Source organism: Octopus sinensis, linkage group LG12 (assembly GCF_006345805.1).
Source record: "Octopus sinensis linkage group LG12, ASM634580v1, whole genome shotgun sequence".
In the NCBI taxonomy this organism is placed as follows: Eukaryota; Metazoa; Mollusca; class Cephalopoda; order Octopoda; family Octopodidae; genus Octopus; species Octopus sinensis.
The window spans coordinates 32,978,478-33,006,406 of record NC_043008.1 but is presented as its reverse complement, the minus strand read 5'-3'; the positions used below and the strand labels follow the sequence as shown (position 1 = coordinate 33,006,406).

Genomic DNA, 27,929 nt, shown 5'->3' with positions numbered 1-27,929 from the left:
GTAAAGAATATTTTATGTAAAGCAAAAAGAATGTTGAGATCATTTATAATAAAAGATATCATAGGTGCAGTGGTAAGTAGCTGGTTTACCAACCACATGGTTCTGGGTTCAGTCCCACTGCATGGCACCTTGGACAAGTGTCTTCTACTATAGCCTCGGGCTGACCAAAGCCTTGTGAGTGGATTTGGTAGATGGAAACTGAAAGAAGCCCGTCGTATATCAAGCAACCATAGAGAGATTTCCCAATTGACACATAAAGTGTTATTAGTAACGATCTCACTTGGCTTGTTGAGTCTTCTCAAGCAACTGTGTATATACATATAAATATACTGACTCACTGACACATGTGTATATACATATATATGTATACACATACTCACACAATGGGCTTCCAATCAGTTTCCATCTACCAAATTCTCTCACAAGCAAAGTTTTGGTTAGCCCAGGGCTATAGTGCTGCACAGTGAGACTGAACCCAACCCCCATTATTGCAAAGTGAGCTTCTTAACCACACAGCCATACCTACTATTATGGTGGAATTGAATTCTCTCTTTCTTCTTATGTATTCCAACACAATCACTGAATGTATATTGTACCAGCCACAACTCATTAAAGAAACTGCTGCTTTACTATCTCATTAATCTATGATAAAATTCCCCACCCTGCAACTTTTTATTCGTTTGTTCTATTTTGTCAATATAATATTTGTACATTGTTTTTTACTTTCTATTTCTTAGTTTCAACTTAGAGTAACTCTTTCACATTCTGCAAACCATTAAAAGGGACAAGCATTTGTATGGCCTCCTAATCAGAAACTACTTTACATTAATTTACATTAGTCTGCTCCCAAACCTATACATTCAGTTGACCTTATACCTGCTACAATACATGTTCTATACTTTCCAGCACCACCTTTATGACATGTCAGGGTCCACTTTGTTATGAATTTACCGGGAATATCATTGAGGGAAATGTTTGAGTTATTTGAAGTGTAACTCAAGATGGTTGACTATCTTTTTCACAAAAGAAAGAAAAGAGTAAAATTATAGATTCAGTCATCAACACTGTTTGTCTAGAAAATCAGATATTCACAATTTTTCTCCACCAATTGGAAATTTAGCAGTTAAATATGGTCTCTGCTTGGACAGTTGTCAGCAAGGTTTGAATTCATGGGTAGGATTTGAACTGAAAAGCAAATAGATGGAACAGATACTGCAAAGCATTTTGTCCAATGTTCTAATAATTCCACCAATTCACTGTCCTAGACTAGTACTTTATTTATGGGCTCTGAAATGATGAAAAGCCAAATTGACCTCAGAGCACAGAGAGCAGTTAGAATTACTGTAAGGCTATCCAGCTCTCAAACAACTCAGTTAAATCACTACTATGACATTTCTATTTACACACAAGATGCATTACTGGAATATAATTCAACCCCAGAAAGAAGAAATACAAAACTGGCCTTGGGGAAATTTGAACTCAGAATGTAAAAGTTACTTAAATGCTTTACTCTCTATTGAGCCATTGATAACTTTTCTCCATTGTTCTTGACTTTGGGCTGTCTCTTCTGCTTTTCTGCAGTTGGATCCCTGCTTTTTTGGCTCTGTCTCAGTATCCCACCTCCAGCTATTGTTAGGGTGTCCTCTCTTTTCCTTCTCTTGTGGGTCGCAGGTCAGGGCCTGATGTCTCATATATTTCCCTGAGAGAAGGCCATCTTCTCCCAGATCTTATTGGTTCTAAATTATAATCACTATTGCTTCCATAACTTGGATTGTCTTCTAGTTAGGTGTTGTGGCCCTATGTAAACACATTTTTACTTCTCAAAAGTGGCGACCTATATTAATCAGCCTCTGTCCTTTGACCTGACCAGCATGGGATGTCACCAGGTGCTTGTGCTCCATTGGCATAGCTCCCAGGGTCAGTGAGGCACACAAGCCACCACATAACAACAAGGACTGGATATTATGGTGGTAGAATGTAAAAGACCATAGCTAAATGCCTCAGGATATTTTATCCAAAGAACTGATAATTCTGCCAATTAATCACTTAAACATTTGGTTTTAATCAAATTTTTCAAAATAGAAAAAAATAAATTTCTATAGTTTTGCAGTTTTAACTCTCAAACATGGATGACCATATGTGTGTATGTGCATATGTGTGTATTAGTGTATGTGCATATGTGTGTATTAGTGTATGTGCATATGCATGTGTGTCTTCATGTATCCCAATATAAATATGTTCATAATTATGTGTATATTAAATTTTTAGAGATATTGGTTATTATTAACAGTTTTAACTGATGTTATGTGAAAATATGCCATCATTCCTTTCTAATAACACCCTATTTTATAAATGAGACTGTCTCATAATTAATTATTGTGTAAAAATGTTTGATATAATAACAAAAGACTACTGTTTTTGCTACTCTCTGTTTAACTCTATATTTATTTTCTTTTTAATTTCATTTGATATTTTACAGATACCAGTAACTCAGAAATTTCAAAGAAAATAATTAATAAGAACAAGTAACAAATAAAAAAAGTCAGAGAGAAAAAAACAGTTAATAAAAAATAAAAACATACACATATTTCATCTTTAAATTGTTGTTCTTTGATGACAGTTTGTTAAAATATTATAAAAGCAATTGAAATGTGGAATGCATATTTTTCAAAATATCATAGTTTAACAAAAATACTGTTAAACTATTTTAAAATGTCTAAGATATTGATTCTTGTTGAAAAATCGATGAGCTGTAAAGAAGCTGTATTTTGTAATGAGCTAGTAAAGTGATATGTAATAATTGTAAGAGTCTGTGCTAAAAATGTACCATGTGTGTATGTTATTGTTCTAATCAAATCTGAATCAGTTCATTATATTACATAAATGTCCTGGAAAGAGTGATTTACCATCAGATTTCAGCTGCTTAGCTTTCACGTATTTAAATACTTGAATGTCTGAGAGAAGCTTGTTCTATTCTGCTGTTTCATTGTTACATTCTGCATTTTACCTGGACTGCAGCCACAATGGGGCTCTGCTTCGAAGGGCCTAGTCAAACAAATTGACCCTAGTACTTATCTTTTCTGGTGTTTATTGTTGGTCTCTTTTGTCAAACTGCTAAGTTATGGGGACATAAAGGAACTAACATCAGTTGTTAAGTGATGCTGGGGAACAATGATAACAACACAGATGTCCAACAGTTGATAGATAAAATGTACAGCTTCCACAAAAACTTGGATAAAAGATAAGAGCTTGTCCAGAAAAGAGAATGCCTACAAGAAATGCAGAGGCCAGGTCCAACATGCTCTGAGACAGATGAAGGAGGCTTGGTGGTCTTTCAAGGCCACTGAACTCCAAGAAGCTGCTGACATAAAGGATTCTAAAGCCTTTTATGCTGGCCTCAAGAAAGTGTATGATCCACAAGAGCATAGTGTTAATCCTATTTTTTTATTGAATAGAGAGACACTCCTGACTGACAAATCTGACATCCTGAAATGATGGAAAGATCACTTTGAAGCTGTGTTGAACTCCACCTCAGTCACTGATGATGATGTCATAATGTCTGTTTCACAGCACACTGTAATACCAGAACTGTCTTGATAGTCAACCTTTCTGTAATTGGTAAACTCTATTAAGCAGATCTCTTCTGGTAAAGCACCTGGCAGCAATGCTATCCCCACTGAAATTTACAAACATGGTGGACAGAAGCTTTTTAAGAAACACCATGACCTCTTCATAAACATCTGGAAGGTAAGCCATGTAACACAGGACTTCAAGGATGCCTCAATTCAACATCTTTATAAGAACAAAGACAACAGAAGTGTCTGTGACAATCATCGTGGAATACCACTTCTGTCTATTGCTGATACGATTCTTGCTTGACTCATTCTTGACAGGATCATCAAGCACCTTGTAAATGATATCTATCTAGAATCACAGCGCAGATTTTGTTCTGGTCATGGCACTATCAACATTTTCTTTTTCCTCCGACAGGTCATGGAGAAGGTAGGTGAGAAAAGCCAAGAGTTGTTCTTGATATTCATTGACCTTACTAAGGCCTTTGACATATTAACTGGCAAGCACTATGGAAAGTTCTGAAAAAGCTTGGTATATCTGACATGAGGGAATGAAGGCTGCTGTCTTGTCTGGTGGGGAATCTTCAGCTTCTTTTGACATTACAAATGGCACAAAGCAAGATTGTGTTATGGTTTCTGTTTTGTTTGCACTCTTCTTTTCAGTGATGCTGAGGTACGCCTTTGACAACATACAAAGTGATGTCAAATTCCAGTTTTGAACAAGTGGTGGAATATACAATCATCAGAGATTCAAAGCCTGAACACTGCTATGCACCAGTATCATTTGTGATCTACTTTTTGCAGATGATGCTGCACTAGTAGCAACCTCTTTAGAGGAAGCTCTGGAACTTCTATACTGGTTTTCTGCCTTTGGTTTGACCATCAGCATAAAGAAGACAGAAGTAATCCACCAAACTTGCCCTACTCCTAAACAAATTCGAGGTGTCAAGCAGAGGCCACCGGTTCACAATTTTCCTAACACTCCTATACAGGTTGATGGGAAAAGCCTAAATTATGTGAAGTCATTTACATATCTTGGTAGTAAAGTGAATTTGAGCGCTACCCTTGATGATGAAATCGTCAACTGTCTTGCAAAGGCAACCAATGCATTTGCCAAACTCTGTCATCATCTATGGAGTGAGAGGGGCATCAAATTTGACACCAAAGTACAGGTCTATAAAGCAGTCTTTCTTACCTTCTCTTGTATGACTCAGAATCATGGATACCCTATAGACGACACATTAACCAGCTTGACATCTTCCACAAAGACTGTCTGAAGACAATCTGTGGTTATTCACTAAAAGACAAAGTTTCTAATGCTAATTTGTTTAGCAAGTGTAAGATTGGTGGAACTGAGAGCTTCCTTATACAATCACACATGTTTGAGTGAACAGCATTGGTACAAACAAAATGGAGATCACTGTGTCAAAATGGTAATAAAAACTTTGTTGCAACCAGCATTAACAGGCTTGGGGGTGCAAGGCAAAGGAGAAAGGCAGCTGCAAATATACCTCCTACACTGACCTGTATTCCTCAAACTTGCAACATTTGTGGCCTTCTTTGCAAATCGTTAGTGGGACTTAAATGACACATTCGACATAAGCATTATAACTGACAAAGAAAGAGTATGCTGATGGAGCCTCATACGTCAAAATTGATGGGAGAGTCCATCACACACACATACACACACACACACCCACACACCCACACACACACCCACACACCCACACACACACACACGATGGACTTCTACACAGTTTTTGTCTAACAAACTCACTCAAAAGGCATTGGTTGACTCAGGGCTATAGAAAACACTCATCCCAGGTACTGCACAGTGGTACTGAACCCAAAACCACATAGTTGCAAAGCAAGCTTCTTAACCACCTGTACCTTTACTCAAATGAAAATTAAAATTTTGTGATTTATGAACCCCATATTTAGAAATGAAACATTCTTTTAAATATTATATCAACATAGGCATAGGAGTGACTGTGTGGTAAATAGCTAGCTTACGAACCACATGGTTCCAGGTTCAGTCCCACTGCGTGGCACCTTTGGCAAGTGTCTTCTACTATAGCCTTGGGCTGGCCAAAGCCTTGTAAGTGGATTTGGTAGATGGAAGCTGAAAGAAGTCCGTCGTAGATATGTATATGTATATATATATATATGTGTGTGTGTGTGCATGTTTGTGTGTCTGTGTTTGTCCCCCCACAACATCGCTTGACAACCAATGCTGGTGTGTTTACATCCCGTAATTTAGCAGCTTGGCAAAAGAGACTGATAGAATAAGTACTAGGCTTACAAAGAATAAGTCCTGGGGTCGATTTGCTCGACTAAAGGTGGTGCTCCAACATAGCCACAGTCAAATGACTGAAACAAGTAAAAGAGTAAAGAGCGTATATATATATATATATATATATATCTCCTGGGTATGACTTTAGACTGCATCTGTTAGTAGGACCCTCGTTCAGGAGTTCCAGAGTTTTAAAGAGTGTGGAACCACCTCTTAGCCACTTAGTTCCCAGGTCTTTGATCCTGAGTAGTAGCACTTGTTGAGGTCGCAGCTATGTAACCACCCAAGCCAGGGAATGTTGAAATCTTGGGATGCAGCATGATGGAGGTGAACTTATTGGAGTCAATGGTGACTATCACTAGATGCTGAGTGGATGATCAGACTACTAACTGTCAATGATCAAGAACAACCAGTTCACTTAGCGAACTACTACCATCACCTGTAACCATGGTGTGCACAGATGAGATATTTAAGCTATTGAAAGATGAACATGACTAAAACCCAGACCAGAAATTCATACTTCATTGCTTGATTGGGATGTCTGGCATCAAAGAATTACACCAGATTGGATGATGATGATCATCATCATAAGCACCCGTTCAAGTACTAGGACCTGGAGATCTCCATTTCCAGCGACTTCGAGAGCCACCTCCCAGTGGTGTCGTGTGTCAACGAAGAGCCCTCGACTACAACAAGATTACCAGTGGGTTTTTTTCCAAGGTCTGGGGTCTCCCGCCCCTAAGCCATCACCTAATCACCCTTACCCGTCTTGTTGCTTAATAACAACAACAAAAAAAAATCATCAGCAGCATTTAACATCCATTTTCTATGCTGGACTGTTTGACAGGAACTGGCAAGGCCAGGGGCTTCACCAGGTTCCATAGTCTGTTTATGCATGATTTCTACAGCTGGATGCCCTTCCTAACACCAACCACTTTACAGAGTGTACTTGCTTTTTACATGCTACTGTCACCAGTGTTTTTTATGTGGCATCAGCACTTACACCAATGCTTTTTATGAGGCATCTTGTTTTTAAGATCTCATTTCTGTTGTGGTGGTAGGTTCATCTTAAGTACAATAATGATGGTGATGATGATAATGAAATTTTAATCAGAGATCAAAATCAAAAACAATGTGTGTATTAAAAATATTTCCCTATCTAATTATACCCAAATTACCATTCTGAGGGATTGAACCCAGAATCAGTGTCATAAACACTGAGTCATGCTTATGTTGAAAATATACTAAATAATTAATTCAATTTTATATACCAAAACAAAATACAACCTTATTTTCATGTACTTTTTCTAGCAATGGTTCAACTTTAAGAATTAGTAATTGCAAAGCTAAAAGCTATTTTTTGTTGTTAGATGGTTGAAATGGAATTGGTCAGTCTGAGAGACAGGAAATTAAAAATCTAATGTTTTTTTTTTATAGTTGCTAGACACGAAAAGATTATGGTGTTTAGAAATGGTGGCAAATCATTTTATCAATTGACACTGAAATGTCATCGATTCAAACGGTTTAATGATGCTAAGTATGATGCATCAGGAGATATCAATGACCTTTTGTTGTTTGTTGTAGCATGAAGAATTTGCATGCATGGAAATTTCTTCCTTGCAAGATTATTTATGGAGAACTATTAGCTACTCATCTAAGCAAATCTCCACACTCTGTTGTCCCTGGGAAAGCAAGGCTGATGCAACTTGGAACCAGTATTCTTTTCTACTCTAGGCACAAGGCCCAAAATTTTTTGGGAGCGAGCCAGTCAATTAGATCAACCACACTACGCAACTGGTACTTAATTTATCGACCCTGAAAGGATGAAAGGCAAAGTCGACCTTGGTGGAATTTGAACTCAGAATGTAAAGACAGACGAAATACTGCTAAGCATTTCTCCCAGTGTGCTAATGTTTCTGCTAGCTCGCCACCTTTTTTGGAATCCTTATTGTTGCAAGCACTGACATTAAAACACAAAGAACCAGAACAGAAATTATAAGGCATCTTTCCAATGCTCTAACAGTTCTGTCAATACACTGCAATTGGTTAGAATTAATTTTTTGAAAATTAAGTTTGGATTTGATTAATAAAGAAATTTAAGATGTTAGCTTTAAAATCAAACTTTGTGGTTGCAACTTCAAAAGCAATCACCAAGCTTTGCATGTCCACCGTACTACGAGAGAGAAACATCACAAATAGCAGCATTTCTTTCACAAATATTTGTATGATCTAAAGCTTTGAGGTGTCCTTGAACAGTTTAGATCTAGTCATGTCTGTGTGTTCTGTAACTCACTTTTAGTTGAATCAAGGAATGTATCCCCAGGCATTGCCAGCAAATAATGTTAAAACAATATTGGCAGTGGCTCTTGTTACTAATGTAATATCATATTGCTACCATTAATATCAACAGTGCTGAATTAAAGTTAACCTGTGTTATCTGAATCCTCATGCAGGCGTATAGAGAGAACTCTATCATAAGGGTTTTGAACCTTTTGTGTATTTGCCACTGGCCAACCGATCCCTTGTATGGAATGCCTTTGGGAAATAAGCAAAAGATTGCATACAATGTCTTCTGTTCTACATATTTGTTTATATGTTTGTATAGATGCAGGTGTGGTTACGAAAAAAAGTATGACTTGATTCAGGCATAGTTGTGTGATTAAGGAGCTTGCTTCCCAACCATATGGTCTTGGATTCAACCCCATCACATGGCATTTAGTACAAGTGTCTTCTACTATAGCTCAGAGCCAACTAGAGCCCTGTAAGTGGATTTGTTGCACACTTACAATCAAGTTTGTCACTCAGTCTATCATCATTATTGATTATACTGCCCATAAAAATAATGTGGCATGCCTCTGTCAGTTCCTGTTCTTCAATAACGATTGGTTCAGCTTGTATCACTTGGCTTGAGACAGACATGGCTTATAAAGATCTCTAGTTCTTTATTAACCAAGTCGTGTCTTCTTCTAAAATCCTGTTGAGATTCATGCAGAGCCTCTGCTGTGATATTTATCATCCAATCTGTTGAGAAATTTTCTTACTGACTATAGCAAGCAGAAAAATGACTTGATAGTTTCTATGTTTATTCCTATCTCCCTTCTTGGGTGTTAGGATGATGTTAGTGTGTTTATAGCCATGTGAATCATCTTCAGTGTCTAAAGATTCTAGTATTAAGTGGTAAAGACATCTAATGAATTGGCCTCATCTAGTTTTTACACTTCACTCTATCTGAATGTGACTTGGTTGCAACCAACACATTCTCCATTCAGTGGATTATCTATTGATAAACATCAAAATTGAAAAAAAAGGTAAATTTACCTTTTAGAGTCATGCCATTTCATAAGGGCTGGTTTCCTGGTTTCATGGTATGTATATATATGTATATATATATATATATATATATATATATATTCCCCACCTTGATAGGATGCTGGTTCATCACAGGTTTACTCATTTTTGCAAGCTGAGTAGACTGGAGCAATGCAAAGTGAAGTGTATTGTTCAATGTTTCACCTGGTCTAGGAATTGAAACCAAATGCTTCCACCATACATCAGAAGTGTGATACAATAATTTAACTAAGTTATAATATAAATAGGAGGCACAATGGCCCAGTGGTTAGGGCAGCAGACTTATGGCTGGAGGATCGCAGTTTCAATTCCCAGACCAGGCGTTGTGTGTGTTTATTGTGCAAAAACACCTAAAGCTCAACGAGGTTCCAGCAGGGGTGGTGGCAACCCCTGTTGTACTCTTTCGCCCCGACTTTCTCTCACTCTTTCTTCCTGTTTCTTGAGTAATGCTGTGATGGGCTGGCATCCTGTCCAGCTGGGAGGGAACACAAATGCCATAGAAACCAGGAAACCGGGCCCATGAGCCTGGCTACGCTTGAAAAGGGTGCATAAATAAAAATGATAATATAAATAAGTTCTATATATCTGGCCTTTTGGCTTCTAGACACTTCTTGCTCTTGATAAATCTTCAGTGTGGTGAAGCTAATTAGCCCAGGAGTATTTTGATGTCCATATTGATGTGTGTCTTAATTACTATGCCACTGGATTATTTTTGTATTGATCTCTTTTGCATCTAATGCATAGAGGTGTAGGTAGAGGTGTGGCTGTGTGGTGAGAAGTTTACTTCCTAACCATATAGCTTCAATTTCAGTCCACAATGAGGAAACTTGGGCAAGTGTCTTCTACTAGAGCTCCAGTTGGATCAAAGCCTTGTGATTGGATTTGATAGACAAAGTGAAAGAAACCTGTCATATAAATGTGTGTGTGTGTGTGTGTGTGTGTGATACTGTCTCTTTGCCTTGACATCACATGATAGTTGTGAGGGTCTCTGTCATGCAAACAGTGTCAATCATTTCTAATCTTTTGTGAAAACATGTCTGGTCATTGGGAAATATTACCTTATTTGGAAACAGGTAAAGGTTGGTGACAGGAAGGGTATCTAGCCATAGAAAAGTTGCCTTAACAAATTCTGTCCAGCTCAATTGAACATGAAAAAGTGGATGTTAAACAATGATGATGTGATGATGCATAAGTGCCTGTGAGTGTATGTAAATATATATATATATATATATATATATATATATATATATATACACACATATAAATACACAAGTGCTCATGCACACATACACACACACACACACACAATTGTTTAAGCTGTATCTTCAAACTTTATAATTCTGAGTCTTGGTTTCAATAATTACATTATAAGGCTGTGCTTCCAGTTTCTACTTTCATTAATCTTTATTCTCATTGTTAACATTTCAGTGTTTACATACATACACACATATAAATACACACACACATGACCAATGGTATATTTGAAATGCAGGAAAATGACAGAATTGGTGGTGTTTTTACAGCAAGAATGTTGGTAAAATTAATGACAAGTGAAGTTGGCATGATAGTGAAAACTATTGGAAAAAAAAAAAGAGTGAAAAAATGATTGTATAAACTATTGAAAGTTCTAAAGAGTTGGAATTTTCTGTAAAATAATAGCTGCAATTCACAAATCATGAATACGATAGCTTGCTTTCAAGTGAAAGCATTTGAGCTTCTGTATTGACCTTCTTAATAACCAGATACAGATATCAACCCAATTGAAAACGTGTTGTAACATTTAATGAGACAATTAAATGAAAAGCAAATAACATCAGAAATGGATGTCATTCAATAGAACTGGTGCTAAAGTCTTGTAAACATCTGAAGCAGTCTAATTGATAACACTACGCACCATCATTTGCAACATGTCATAGAAAGTAAATTTTGACCGTTTAATTATTGACTAATAGTTAATTAATTATTATTACTAAAACTGTTTTCAATAATTAAAATGAAAGTATCTTTGATGTTTTGTCTACTTGTGAATTTTTACTAATAATTTTTTACTAATAATGGCTTGTATTTTAGGTACAAAGCCAAAAATTTTGAGGGGTGGGGAAGTCAATGCCACCAACCCAGGACTTGACTGGTACTTTTCTGAAAGTAGGAAAGGCAAAATTGACCTTGATGGGATTTGAGCCCAGAATGTAAATGGCTGGAATAAATGCAAGGTAGGTTTTTTGATGCTCTAACAATTCTGCCAGTTTGCCATTCTGACTACTACTACTACTACTACTACTGCTGCTACTGCTGCTGATGATTTCATTTATTTGCCACAAGGGCGACGTATGAGAAGGACAATACAAAGACAGATATAAAGTGTGGGCGTTTGCATATAATGAAATAATAAAAAGAAAAAGTAAGTATACATGATATACACTGTAAAAGAAGGGATGTATGCACAGCATACAAAGGTTTTAAAATTAAAAAAGGGGTGGGGAGGATGATAGAAATGTAGCCCCCCTGATACAGGAAGGTCTCTAGGGATAATCAAGGAACCCCACTGTCCAAGATTTCCCTGAAACCCCAAGAGGAAGTGCTCTCTCCAATTCCTTCTCTCTGACTCACAGGTCTACACTTAGAGAGGTACCATCTACTCTTGCTATTTTTGCAACTTTCACTCATCTTTCAGTAAACTCACTCGAGTACAGCACTTCCCTCTCCATTCTTGATTTCCTTTTCAAGTGAAACTTGAAGGAGTCAATGAGAGCTCTACCAAAGAGGAATGTATCTGTCCTCATGCCTTTCAGCCTTGTCCACCAAACAACCTCTTTCACCACAGCCACCAGGCAAAGAAAAACTACTTGGCCTATCTGATTGAAGGAGGGTGATGGGGCAATTATCACTACAGACTCGGCCAACCAACTGATCTGTCCCATATGTAACAGCAGCTGTTTGACATAACCCCACAGGTCAGTAATGCCTGGACACTGAATGAGGGCGTGCAGAATGGTTTTGTCACTCTGCACGCACATTGGACAAGCCTATCAATAATTATAATAACAATGATTTCAGATTTTGGCACATGTCCAGCAATTTTTGGAGAAGGGGCAAGTTGATTACATCAACCCCAGTACCTCAATGTTCTTTATTTTATTCACTCCAGAGAGATGAAAGGCAAGTTGACCTCAGTAAGATTTGAAATCTGAACATAAAGAGTTGGAAAAAATAACCCAACGTATTTTTCCTACACTCTAATGAGTCTGCCAACTTGCTGCCTTTAATGGTAGAAACTTTTGAACTTGGAATATGAAGACAGACAAAATGCTCCTAAGCATTTTACCTGGTGTGCTCACTGCCTTTCCTACCTTAATAGTAATAATAATAACACACATACACACACACACACACACACACACAAACACAAAGTTATTGGTTTAGAATTGGAAGAGCACTTGTAACATTCTCTGAGAAAAGGATTCACTATAGTAATAAAGTCTAGAGCAGTATATAGAGCACCTTCATCATTGTGAGAACAATCTATGTGCACTGATACACTGTTCTGCTTCCTAGTTGGTGAGTCCTGGAATACAAAGGTTAGGAGAGTACATCTGAAAGAAAGACAGGTCAAAGCAGTCATCTTTAACACTTTAGCATTTAAAGCAGCTAGATCTGGCCTTTCACACCTACCCTACAATGTCATTTTGAAAAATAAATTACAACACTGAAATCTCAAAGCTATGAGATAATGCATGATTAATTCAAAACAATGTTAACAAATAAGCATATATTTGACAGGATAATCTGAATGCTAAAGTGTAAAGGTAATTTCTGATTGACTGGATGTCTAGCAACTCCAGAAAAAACAAGTTGGTAGGAGGGTGCTTCAGTTTTTTGTTAGTCTAGCCAGAAATAGCAGCCAAATCTCTCTCAAGTTGCACACTACTGTATTATTAGAACTGGGACATACCAGATATGCAATACTTGAAATAAAAATGACAGGATGATCATGAAAGGATTGCCTTTGATCATAAGTCAGTTCACTGTGAACTTGCTTTAGGCCAAAAAACAGTAACAACAGGATAGTGTAAAGGATTTCATATGCAATGTAACTTTCTTATGCATCACGAGAATAAAAAAATACCTTGTAATTTGTTCAAACCAGGACATTGATTCTTCTTCAGATTCTTCTATTGCTTCTCCTAAACGTACAGCCAGTTCATCTGGATTATTAAGAAAAAAAAAAAAAATTAATTAAATGACAAATAAAAAAAAAATGTCAATTCATGCTATTCATAATGAGATGTATTATGAATGAATTAACTGCTGATGTCTTCAATGTAGAATTGAACAGAAAATCTTAATAGTTCATTCGTAATCTTATTCATGGGTTATTTCTTGTGGTAAGCCATCAGTTCATAGAAGGCTAACTTGCCATGCTAGACATAAGCATCATCATCATTGTTTTGACACCCGCTTTTCCGTGATTTCATGGGGTGGATGGAATTTACTGAGGTGAATTTTCTACAGTTGGATGTCCTACCTGTCACCAACCCTCACCTGTTTCCAAGTAAGGTAATATTTCCCTGTAACCAGATATGAGGACAACACTTGTATGATGACAACACTCATTTACAGCTACTATGTGATGTAAAGGTAAAAAGACAGTAACACACACACACATATATACAATGGGATTCTTTTAGTTTTCCTTTACGAAATCCACTCACAAGACTTTAGTGGATTGGTGCTATAGTTAAAGATACTTGCCCAAAGTGTCATGCAGTGAGATTGAACCTGGAACCACATGACAGGGAAGCAAACTTCTTACAACATGCTTGTGCTAAGTATGTATAATATAGTTATGCATTTATCTATTTGATTGTTTCCTTACAACATAAGCCAAGATATTTCAACTTATGTTTCATTAGAGGAAAGTAATAAGAGCTGAAACACTGTGGCCGTGTCATAAAGACACAATGTATTAAATATATACTAATCTGCTTTTAACATTTTCTTCTTTAATTGTAGATTACTATGATTACTTGACCAGAATTTTTAATAATATCAATAGATATGTATGTATTTATGACTTTTTCTGCTTTGCTAAGTAATTGGCCAGATAAGAATAGGTACAGGCATGTCTGTGTGGTTTAGAAGCTTGCTTCCCAACCATATGGTCTTGGGTTAGGTTCAGTCTCACTGTGTGGTACCTCAGGCAAAAGTATTCTACTAGAGCCTTGGGCCGATCAGAGACTTGTGAGTAGATTTGGTCGATGGAAACTGAAAGAAACCTGTCATATATATTGCTGCTGAGACCCCCTTTGGTCATGACTGACCGTGGGATTGCACCTAGAAAGTTATCCTCCCAGACACAAGTCTGGGCAAGGTTGTTTATGGAAGACCAGCAGTCGCCCATGCATACTGGCCTCCCCTCTCCACGCCACCAGTGTTATCCAAGAGAAAGGTAATGGCTGATGCAGCTTGGCACCTGTGACATCACGACTCATTTCTACAGCTGAGGGAACTGGAGCAATGTGAAATAAAGTGTCTTGCTCAAGAACACAACATGCAGCCCGTTACGGGATTTGAACTCACAACCTCACGATCGTAAGTTCTATGCTCTAACCACTGAGCCATGCACCTTCACATACATATATTAATAATAATGTTTGTCTGTGATTGTTGATGATGACCAAAGACATCACATAGGAGAAGACGGGTCACAGTGTGTCTGACTGTGGTTGATCAGTCTTATGATGGTTGTAAATTGTCATACAAATGAGGTTGTTTGTTTTCAGTCTTCCGCAAAAAAACGAATATGTAGCTACACCTAGAAACAAGTGAGGGTTTGCAGCAGAAAGGGCATCCAACTGTAGAAAAATCTGCCTTAGCAAATTCCATCTGACCCATGCAAGGGTGGAAAAGTATACATTAAATGATGAATATTATGAAATAGGAGTAGCATAGTGGAAAACGTTAAAACAAATTAGATTTAAGTTCCTGGCTTTGGGTAAAAGAAAATACAGGAGGATCAGTTAATTATGATTTTATCCAACATATTCCCATCTAAGATTCACACACTTATTGCAGTGGGCCTTCAGTTTTTCTAAACCCTGTAAAAGAACCCAGAAAGTTGGACCTCCAGCAAAGCCTTTTGTGATACCCTTAAAGCCAGGAAATCTTCAGTACCCCATCATAGTATAAATCACTTGTCCAAGGTATCATACAGAAGGGATTGAACCTAAACAACATGGTTGGAAAGCAAGCTTCTTATCCACATAGCCACACATGCATCTTTTACATTCATATATAATTAAATAACAAGATAATAATGGCAGTGGTTACTTTTATTATCTCATCCTTTGCATATGTTTCAAAGGTACAATTTAGTGAGTACCATTTCTTCAGAAGTAAACAATTCAATAAAGGACAAAATGATTAAATTAAATGCTCTCGTTATTCTCATGTTATTTAATCATTGTGTGTACTTATTGATTAGCATTGCCAGTGCACTTGTAACAAATGATTACCTGTGTAGTAACATAAATATATTTTCCAGGTGCTGAAGTGTAATAGAGCATACTGAGTTCTAAAGAAATGGTGAGATGTCATGCCCTGCAGGGGGTCATTAATAACAAGTTATATATACACATACATACATGTATATATATATATGTGTGTCTGTGAATATATATATATATATATATATATATATATATCATCACCATCCACATTTAATAATATCTGATTTCCATACTGGCTTGGGGTGATCTATATGTGTATGTGTAAGCCTGCATATACATATATACAGACACATACACATGCATATGATCATATAATATATATTTCTACATGTGTGTATGTCTTTTGAAGTTATAAATTCTGAATATTGGCTTCTCTCTCTCTTTCACACACACACACACACACACACACACATACACACACATTTCAGCATGCCTATGAAACGAGGTATGTACTGAGAATTTACTAGTAGCAAAAATACTGTTAAGCAATTCCGGGGCTATTTAGAATTGTCTACAGTGTTTATGGACATAGTATACAACACATTTAACATGGCATTGATTTTAAACCAACAAACGTAAAGTTTACCCTATTGTAAATGTTCAATACTTGACGTTTCACGTTTCTCTACCAACAGAAACAATTGCTGGTATTGAGAAGTTACATCCAAGCACTTATGTGTTATACTACGAATTCATACTTTGAAATACTTGAAAATCAATCTTATCAGACAGCATTGTGTAACAAAGGTTGGATGTATCATTTTCATCATTTCTTGTTTTGTCACAATGCTGAAAGTATAGTATTTCTGACTCTAAGCAATTTATTTGCATTCTATTGACTTCTTTCAATAATGGCAGAAACCACAAATGTGGTGTCGAAAGGAAGTGGTGTAGTCAATTGAATTAATCCAGGTAAATTACTGGTACTTATATATTCAAGCCAATGAAAAAGGTTCTATCAAGTCAACTCGCTAGAAATAACAGCCAAATTTTTGATTTACTTACACTCTACTGTTTTAAATAAAAGGAAAAATTGGCAGAAAAGTTACAAAAGTAACTTGAAAAACAGGAGTTTCATGTGTGGCACTTATCAAGTTGACTAGTGTCAAACACAAACTCTCAGACCTTGAAAGTTTTCAATGGCTTATATATATATATACACACATATATATATATATATATACACACATATATATCTATATATATATATATATATATATATATATATATATATATATACACATATATATATATATGCATATATACACATGTGGGTGCTGAAAAGTACCGGGCTTTGAGGGTACTGCACTAGGTTCCATAGTTTGTTTTGACTTGGTTTCTACAGTTGGATGCCCTCCTTAGTATCAACCACCTTACAGAGTGTAGTGGGTGCTTTTTACTTGGCACCAGTACCAATGCTTTTTATGTGCCACCGTGGTTTATATATATATATAATAATGGGTAAAATTAATTAATCAATCAATAATTAATAATTTTACCAAGTAGTTCAGTATGTTAAAAGAACCATTATCGGTAAACTTATACAAAAATTCTATAATTATGAGTATAATTATAATTAGGGTCCAGCAAAATTTGCTTCACCACATATCGAAATTTAGAAATAGAAGTTAAACTACTATTTTACTACCATAAGATATCTCCTAGACTCAACAACTCATGCAGGTAAAGAGAAAAAAAATATCGAATCCACCTAGCTCTGATTAACTGCATACACGTTTCGGTGTTAGAGAGATGTGAAAAATGTAAAATCATATTTCTATTCAATCACTCTCCTCATCAGAACAGTATTTCAAGATTTTACCTGCGTGAGTTGTTGAGTATTGCTGTCTAGGAGATATCTTATGGTAGTAAAATAGTAGTTTAACTGCTATTTCTAAATTTCGGTATGTGGTGAAGCAAATTTTGCTGAACCCTAATTATAATTATACTCATAATTATAGAATTTATATTCTTTTACTTGTTTCAGACATTTGACTGTGGCCATGCTGGAGCACCGCCTTTAGTCGAGCAAATCGACCCCGGGACTTATTCTTTGTAAGCCCAGTACTTATTCTATCTGTCTCTTTTGCCGAACCGCTAAGTGACGGGGACGTAAACACACCAGCATCGGTTGTCAAGCAATGCTAGGGGGACAAACACAGACACACAAACATATACACACACACATCTATATATATATATACGACAGGCTTCTTTCAGTTTCTGTCTACCATATCCACTCACAAGGCTTTGGTCGGCCCAGGGCTATAGCAGAAGACACTTGCCCAAGATGCCACGCAGTGAGACTGAACCCGGAACCATGTGGTTGGTTAGCAAGCTACTTACTACACAGCCACTTCTGCAAGACAGAATGAGATAACAAAACCAAGGCTGTGAGGAGTTTTCAGGACATTTATAAAGAAATAGTCTTACAGCTGTTTCTGGGATACTATGGATATCCCTTCATCTGAGATGGTGTGAGAAGGTTAAAGAGAGAAAATATTTGCGTTCAAATTATTATGGAAAAGGAGGAGATAGGGAATATAGATGGAAATAAGAGAATGAAAGTAGAAATAAGATACATAAAGATATTGTAGTTGCAGTTCCATTTTTCTAGGAAATGGTGTATAGAAGTGGTAAAAAAGTTTCCTGTACATGGTATGTAAGTTTCAATAGAAGTTCATGTTTAGTCATGTCAAAGTATGGAGCTGTGGAATCTGTGTTGCTTGTTCAAAAGTGTTTTGTAGTGTGAATGAAAATTTGAGAATGTATTGGTAATGTTTGTGGATAGATGGGGAGAGAAGAGATGCGCATGATTAGAAAGAGGAGATAGGTCAAATTGAAAACAGGAGGAGAAAATGAAAAGAAGAAAGAGAGAAAAAGGAAAAAAAGAAAAGAAGGAAGACAGAGAAAACCAAAAGTGAAAAGAGTGAAAGAAAAAAGTAAAAAAAGGTGAAACTAATATGAAGTATCCTTAATGTTGTTATTGGACTGCATGAAATAAAACCATATCTCCCTCAAACCATACCTTACTATCTTATCAAAGGGAAGAACTATGTCTGAAGAAAGATGCTCACAAATAAACCATTATCAATCATAATCCCACTCTATCAAGGCTGATCTAAATGATTTAGACCCAAGTTAGTTGTGTCATGCTAGATATAAATCTACTACAGTGCTGATCTTTGTGTATACCAATGAGCATGTGCTTAATGTGTCAAAGCCTTGGACTAAATCTTTGATCGCATATCTGCTCTCTCTATGTCTGACTGATTTTACTCTACAAAGTCTGCTGTGTAAAGGCTGACTAAAGTCTAAACAGTTAACAACTGGCATTTATTTTATTTTAACAAAACCTGGTGGGATGGAAGATGACATCAATTCTGGAAAGATTTCATCTATGAATATGAAAATGAAAGTAAATATTCAGAGAAATTTCGTATTAGGCTTTCTGGTTAATGTCAATTCCATTATAAAAACACTCCATCTCTGTCTGTCTGTCTGCTTGCCAACTTGTTGGCTTGTCAGTTTGTCTGCTTACCTGCTTATCTATCCATTTTAAATCTATCATATCCCTCCATCCATCTAACAATCTCTCGATTTATCCATCCGTAAAACCTAATCTTTTTGCTCACAGATTCTGGTTACAAAACAGAATCAGAGATGACAATATTTGTTTTTAATCGAGAATATCCAAACATTAAATCTGATCAGCAGTGCTGTATGAGTAATGGCAGCAAAAAGATCAATACTATTACATTCTGTGACACTAAACAACCCTTTCAACTGATCTTGGAATGTCAACTTTAATTTATCTACTCCAACATTAAACATTCATTTATACAGAGAATTCCTCTTGATGGCTCAGTGGTTTGAAATATAACAAAGAAATTGCAGAACTCATGACCAACCTGGAACCCTTCATAATCTCTTGTCTCTTCATATTTCTCCATTGTCCTGACTGACTCAAGAGGAGATGATCTTTCTTCTCTCTCTCTATCTCTCTCTTTATATCTCTGCCCTGATCCTTTACCCCTCTTCCTATCTCTGTCTCTCCCTCTCCCTGTCTGTATTGAAATGGCAAGAGTGGATAGTACCTCTCAAAGTGTAGACCCATAAATCAAAGACAAGGAATTGCCTTTGGTGTTCAAGGAGATCTTGGATGGTGGGGTTCCTCAATTATCCCTAAAGGTCCTCCTGTATCAGAAGCACCCTTTTTTCCATTGTATACTATGTATATTTTCTTTCTTTGTTTATTGTATAACATGCATACTTCTTTCCATTTTTATCAAACTGAGCGTGAGTTCAGGGTGAAGTCACTACATGACGGAATAGCAATTATTTCATTTTAGCTTTCACTGTTTATACTAAACACACAACATTTTTGCCTTACGATATGGAACATTTCCTTTTCTTTCACTCTTATTAAAAAACGGTACTCTGTCCATTACGATGATGAGGTTCCTGTTTATCTGATTAATGGAACAGCCTGCTCATAAAAATTAACCTGCAAGTGGCTGAGTACTCCACAGACATGCATACCATAATGTAGTTCTCAGGGATATTCAACCTCACACAGAATGTAACAAGGCTGGCCCTTTGAATTATAGCTACAACTAATTTTTGCCAGCTGAGTGGACTGAAGCAAGGTGGAGTACAGTACTTTATTCGAGAACACAGCACACCACCAGGAATTGTACTCATGACTTTACGATCATGGTCCGAATACCTCTAACTACTGAGCCATGCACCTTTATTCTCTTAACCGTAGAGAAAAGGAGTGAAGCGATAGAGACAGAGAAAGGGAAGCATCAGTCATTTAAAATGACAATTAGATTGACATATGATTGATCTCTTCTAGCTTCTTTACTTTTAACAATGAAGAAGAAGGAAAGATATTTAGTAATGAATAGAGGGAAAGTCTTTCAGGTGTTTACGTTTTCATTCTAGGAGTTCTAGAACGATTGACTGTTAGTTTTCTTTTCTTTCCCCAACCCCCGGTACTTATTTGCTTTCTTTCATAGTTCTTCATGTCTTTTAGTTGGGGGGAAAGACCATGTTTCTTTTTCAGGCACATTTAATGTTTCCTCTACAAACTACTAAAAAGCCTTCTTTCCTTCCATTTTTTTTTTCATACAAAAACTAATGCAAAATTCGAACGGGCTGACCAAAGCCTCATGAGTGGATTTCATAGATGGAAACTAAAAGAAGCCTGTCATGTATATATATATATATATATGTATCTATATGTATATATTTATTTGTGTGTGTTTGCATTTGTGTTTGTCCCCCCCCACCACCATCACTTGACAACCGATGTTGGTGTGTTTGCATCCCCGTAACTTAGCTGTTTGGCAGAAGAAACTGATAGAATAAGCACCAGGCTTACAGGGAATAAGTCCAGGGGTCGATTTCTTTGGCTAAAATGTGGTGTTCCAGCATGGCTACAGTCAAACAACCGAAACAAATAAAAGAACAAAAGATTACCAGAAGAACACTAAACCAAGAAGTTGTAAAAAATATATTTTTTCTCAAAATCAAAAGCGCAGTAAAATTAATCATCGTCCTCCTTCCCCTGTTACTCTTTTATGGATTTTTGAATGGATTTTTGTTATGCATTTTGTTGCACCACCCATCAAGATCCCAGAGTGTTAGTTAGTTCCTTTACAACCAGCCAGCAAAGAATCAGTCACGAGGAAGTTGTCACCCAAAGTCTCTTCTTCATTGAAACAACATCCTTGGTTTCATGTTTATTTTTAAGGTTTAGAGGAGTAAGGGGGTGGGCAGCAAGGTAACAAAATCCTATTGTAGAGCAACACACAAAATAGCAACAAACTATCAGCTAAAACTTCCACCACCACCATCAACATCAACAATGGTAATGAGACTAAACATGAGATAATTATTAGCATCAACAACAGTAGCATCAAAAAATGAAAAAGACACTTAATAAAATCAATGAAACCTTGAAATGAAATTTCAGGAACAGTAATGATACAACAACCATCACTACCATTGCTATTACCAAGTCTGAAAGGGTGACTATCAAGAAAACTGCAATTATTATTGTCAGCAGCTCCACCAGTGTATAGCAGTTACTCAAATTCAAATGCACCCTTATAAGGCCTAGCCAGGCTCATGGGCCTGGTTTCCCAGTTTCTATGGCATAAGTGTTACCCGGCTGGACGGGATGCCAGTCCATCGCAGCGTTACTCATTTTTGCCAGCTGAGTGGAATGGAGCAACATGAAATGAAGTGTTTGCTCAAGAACACGATGTGTCACCTGTTCCAGGAATTGAAACCACAATCTTACGATCATGATGCTGACACCCTAACCGCCATGCTAATAGTTACTAGTAAAAAAAATGAAAAAAGAATAAAGATCCTTCCTGAGTCATATACACTCTTAAGGCCGGTTTCCCAGTTTCCACGGTATATTTATTCCCCACCTGGGTAGGACACTGGTCTGTTGCAGGATTATTCATTTTTGCTGGTTGAGTGGACTGGAGGAATGTGAAATGAAGTGGTTTAATCAAGAACATGTGTTGCCCAGTCAAAGAATTGAAACCGCAATCTTACAGTCATAAGTCCACAATGGAACTGATCATGACAGAACTGATTGTCTCCTCTTCCAGAATATTTGACTTTGTGCCTGTTGTCATCATCATCATTTAATATCCTTTTTCCATGCTGGCATGAGTTGGACAGTCTGATAGGAGCTGGCCAGCTAGTGAGCTATCCAGATTCCAATTGTCTGCTGTGGTATGGTTTGTATGGCTGGATGACCTTCCTAATGCCAACCACTTTAGGGAGTGTGCTGAGTGCTTTTTACGAGGGGCGTTCAATAAGTAATGCTTCTGACCCACTTGCAATTATTTGATCTAGCTGAAATTTTGCATGTACAATTATTCATATCTTTATAGATTAAGTGGCAAATTACAGCTCTGAACTAATTGTGGTTTCTGATTTACAGGTGTTTGAACTGAGTCAAGTGTGAAATGGAGCCTGTTGAGTATCGAGCAATGATCCGGTTTTTGTATTTAAAAGAACACACACCACGGGAGACTTTTGATGAAATGAAAGTAACTTATGGTGATGATGCCCCATCATATGAACTTGTAAAACGCTGGCATCGTGAATTCAAACATGGTCGGAACTCTGTGGAAACAGCTCCCAGATCTGGTCGCCCCCTTCTGCCATTGATGAGGCATCTGTCCGTCATGTTGAGGCTGCCATTTTGGAAGATCGACGCATAACTATTCGCCAAATAGCCCATGAGGTCAAGATTAGTATCGGGTCTGTGGAAACTATCATTCATGACCATTTGCATATGCAAAAGGTGTCTGCCAGATGGATTCCCAGGTTGCTCACATCTTTCCAGAAGCAAGAACGTGTCGATTGCTCGAGGATGAATTTGGAGATGTGCCAAGAAGATGAGTCAAAATTTTTCAAAAGACTGATTACACAGGATGAAACCTGGGTCCATCACTATGATCCAGAGACCAAAGCCCAGTCAATGCAGTGGACACACTGTGACTCACCTCCTCCAAAGAAGGCAAGGGTGCAGCCCTTTGCTGGCAAGGTCATGCTCACAGTCTTCTGGGACCAGGACGGAGTAGTGATGACAGATTTCCTGGCAAAGGGTGCCACAATTACAGGAGCCTATTATGCTTCACATTTGAGGAAATTAAGAGAAGCTATCAAAATCAAGAGCCGGGCAAGAACAGCAAAGGCATCCTCCTCTTGCAGGACAACGCTCCGGTACACAACTCGCGTGTCGCCAGATCAGAAGCACAGGCGTGCAGCTATGAACACATCCCCCATCCCCCTACTTCCTGACCTTGCACCCTCTAATTTTAACCTCTTCCCAGTCATGAAGTTGTTTTTGAAAGGAAAGCGTTTCCCAGATGATGCAGCCTTGATTTCTGAAGTCACGTCGTGGTTGGAGGACCAAGCTGGGGTCTTCTACAAAAACGGTCTTCAGAGCTGCATCAAACGATGTGAAAAATGCGTAACTCTGGGTGGTTCCTATGTAGAAAAAGACTAATAACTGTGCCAAGTTTCGTTGCTCTACTGCTATGGGAAGTGGGTCAGGGGCATTACTTATTGAACGCCCCTCGTATGTGCCAGCAGCACAGGTGCATTTATGCCACACTGACACAAGAGCATTTTACATGGTACTGGGACTGTAAAAGACATACTTGTATTTATGGATGACTGAGATTTTACTTTAGGAAATTATTATTAAGACGGTGTTTTGGCACAATTGTTTGAGTGTAAGACTTGTAGTATATGTTTTGATTTTTTACATTCTAAGTTCAAATCTAGTCAAAGATAAATTTGTTTTTCATCCTTTAGAAGTTAATGAAACAAAATACCAGTCAAGTACTGGAGCTTATATAATCGATTGTACTCTTTCTTCAAATATCAGGTTCTTGTGCCTGATATGAATAAAGCAATTTTTACGAAATATATTGAATGTCTAAGACAAACATTATTATCCTCCAAGGCAATGTAATGGACATTCATATGCTCCCAAAACCTTCGCTGTCAAAATAAATAAATGAGCAGTTTTTGAGTGAAACTTGGTGAAATCTAAACTTCTCTGCAACTGTGTTACAGATATCAACAATGAGTAAAAAAATAACAGCAGCAATAACAACAACAGTAATAATATAAACAACTTAAGAAGAGACATTCTCAAAGTAAAAACAAAACAAAAAAAAACAAGAAAAATCTCAAAATATCTGAAATGGAAATAGAGCACTTAAAACAAAGACTGCATAATGAAAACACAAATAGTGAATACATAAACCACGAAAATAGACTCATGAAAAAGAAAGTAAATAACAAAATCAAAATCTAGAATGCCTACAGAATACTAATTAACAAAAGCCCAACCATAACAACTCAGATAAAAACATAATTATCAAGGAGTATATATATCCGACTTAAGAACAGGAAATTAAAAAAAAGGAAATGATGAACATGCCGTTCAAAAAAGAGAAATAATTAAGGAATTAAAATCGATGGACTGTCCAATGGATAAACGAAATACCTCCCTACGATAAACCTCAGTGATGTATAACAATAATATCAATCAAACATAGCCATCACAGATTTAATGAAAACAGACCCAAATAAACATCACATGAAGGAGTTAGCTTGAAAAAAAACCAAGGAAATAATCTGCGAGTTAACCGTATGCTAAAAGATAGAAAATGAATTAAAAGATATGACCATTGTCAATGAAATCAATTAAGGCACAATTGAAAAAAGAAAAAAAAAGAAAGAGGCAATTCTTCTCTTGATATTAATCCCTTAGCATTTAAACCAGTCATATTTGACACAAATATTTGGCTTGTTTCATATTCAAACTGTCCAGCTCTAGCCTCTCACACCTATCCTACAATGTCATTCTAAAAATATGAAATCCCATTATTGAAATCTCAAAGCTATGAGATAATGTATGATTAATTCAAAACAATGTGAATAAATAGGTATTACATTTGACAGAGGAATCTGAATGCTAAAAGGTTAAAAAAATAAGTAACCAAAATTAAAGAAGGTGAGAGGGCTTGGCTAAATTCCACCAAGTTTATCAAAATAAAGATGTAAAGTGATTCTGCAAACAAAAGAAATATTTTGACTCCATTTCCAAAATTATTCTAATGGGAAATAGGTAAAGAGAAAATTGGTATCAATACAGCACACCAGAAAAGTTGAAGAATTCTGAGGAATATAATGGGAAGTGAAGGAATCACTGTAGATGAGATTGTTCAACACAACAAGCATAGCATCTGAACAATTGTGAAAAGATGTATCAACACAATTGGTGTAGGCATGGCTTTTGGTTAAGAAGCCTGCTTTGCAGTCATGTGGTTTTGTGTTCTGTCTCACTGCATGGTATCCTGGGCATGTCTCATATACTGTAGCCCTGAGCTGATCAATGCTTTGTGAGTTAATTTGGTATGTGGAAGTTCATTGTGTATGTGTGTATGTTTTTGTGTCTATACCCCCCACCACTGTTACTTGGCAACCAGTGTTTATTTACATCCCAATAACTTAGTAATTCATTGAAAGAAACCAATAGAATAAGTAGAATAGGGTGGTGAGCTGGCAGAAATGTTAGTACGCCGGGTGAAATGCTTAGCAATATTTCGTCTGCTGCTACGTTCTGAGTTCAAATTCTGCCAAGGTTGACTTTGCCTTTCAATCCTTTCGGGGGTCAATTAAATAAGTACCAGTTATGCACTGGGGTCGATATAATCGAATTAATCCGTTTGTCTGTCCTTGTTTGTCCCCTCTGTGTGTAGCCCCTTGTGGGCAGTAAAGAAATAAGGAACCAATAGAATAAGTACCAGTTTAAAAAATAAGAAAATACTGGGACTGATGTTTGACAAAACCTGGTTTGGCAGTGCCCCAGCAAGGCTGCCATCCACCAACTGAAATAACTAAGAATGGTAAAAGAGACAGTAAGTAACCCAGATTCTGCAAGAAACAACTGTAATTAGCCAGGATATAAACTTTCAACTTCCTAATTAAAATATTTAACAGGGATTTATAAATTGCTAGAAGAAATTATTAATAAGGTGCTGAGAGAGCTGGAGACAACATCTGATTAGCTCACTGAGATACAAAAAAAAAAAAGTCTTTGACCCTAAGACTAAAGAGAGGGAGATTAAAGTGAATTTAGTGGATTTTATCTTTGAAGGTCATCAGGAAAGGAAATACCTAATCATTGAAATATAAGTCCTGACAGATGATTGTGCCAAAATTGGGGATTGAAAACAGGGTCAACAATAGGAAAGATTAGGAAAGATTAAAAAAGTTAGAGGAAAATGTATAACCAAAACTCCAGAATATGCATGCATTTATTATGTAGAATACTTTCAATTCTATAGAAAATGCTAAACTAAAACAAAACACTAATTCACCCAACAGGCCAAAGACAGATGGTAAAGTCCACTCCCATCTCTTGATAGCCTGTTTCAGCTTTTAGATAGGGATGCAAAATTCTACGAAAGGCTGATGACAGCTAACAAAATATGAGATGTGATGATGGGCCGTACAATGGAGAAATCACTGGGCTGCATGGTCTTTTCTATGAGCATTAATTTCATATGTTTAGGAGTCTCTTGGCAGATGTCTATTGCAAATGGTAGCAGAATGGGAGAATTTCCAGCACTGAAGAAAGAGTAGTTGTGGTGTTGCTGAGAAAGAACCCAAACAAAGGGGAGGAATTTGATAATTCTTAAGTTCCATAACTGTTAAATGTAGAATTCAAGATTTTACCCAACCCTTTAGCATTCAGATTACTCAGTCAAATGTAATGCTTATTTATTGACATTGTTTTGAATTAATCATGAATTATCTTGTAACTTCAAGATTTTGATGATGTGACTTTTCATTTTTAGAATGACATTTTAGGGTAGGTATCTGAGGCTGGATCTGGTTGCTTTGAATATAAAAAATGTAGAATTCTCAGAGCAGATACGGTCGGTTTGAATGCTAAGGGGCTCAGATCTTAGCTATGATGCTGGTGCTTGTTATTAGTGGTCTTGTTGGTGATGCCCAGACATGTGCCATCCCAAACAGGCTTGACCATGGCAAACTCTACTTCATAAAAATTTATTGTAGAAAGGGCAGGTAAAGGACCTGGCATGGATGGGGCCCAGATCAAATTAGATTGATTGAAAACTTTTGACAAGGTTGACCATCAACACTTGGCAGCTATCCTTCAGAAGCTGGATTGTTGCAATGTAGAACATTTTCCCAGTAAGAATAAATGGCCATCTCTTGGAACCGTTCAGTATCATGCATTTGGTCTATCAAAACTTCCCCCTCTTGCCTCTTCTGTATGTATTGTGCCTTGATCCACTATTGCAGAAGTTGTGGGATGCTGGACAGATGGGCTGGTTGAACTGTTCAGAATTTGATTTGATCCAGACCTCCATGTGGACAAGAACTTGGAAAAGATGATGAGGAGGGTGGCTAGACTCACCCAGAAACATGCCAAGAGGAAACTATTTCTAAAAGGCTGGGCAGAAGCGAGAACTACCTATGTTACATCCATCATCTACTACTGCCTGATCATTGTACTTCATAACTGGCCAGAATGGAACACTTGCTCTTCTTTCTGTAGATGTTGTCAACATCTGCTGGAAGGCTGGGCATAACATAACTAATAATGCATAAGCATGTGCT

The 27,929-nt window shown here is 37.0% G+C and overlaps 1 protein-coding gene across 6 annotated transcripts in view; it reads right to left on the bottom strand.

Moving 5' to 3' along the window:
• LOC115218094 (sodium/calcium exchanger 2-like) overlaps positions 1-27,929 on the bottom strand; it is a 327,718-nt gene that overhangs the window by 24,764 nt on the left and 275,025 nt on the right. For all 6 annotated transcript variants that reach the window (XM_036507833.1, XM_036507834.1, XM_036507836.1 and 3 more), the window contains one exon: positions 13,340-13,418. In XM_036507833.1, the coding sequence (XP_036363726.1) occupies positions 13,340-13,418 (79 nt within the window). The remainder of the gene's footprint in view (positions 1-13,339; positions 13,419-27,929) is intronic.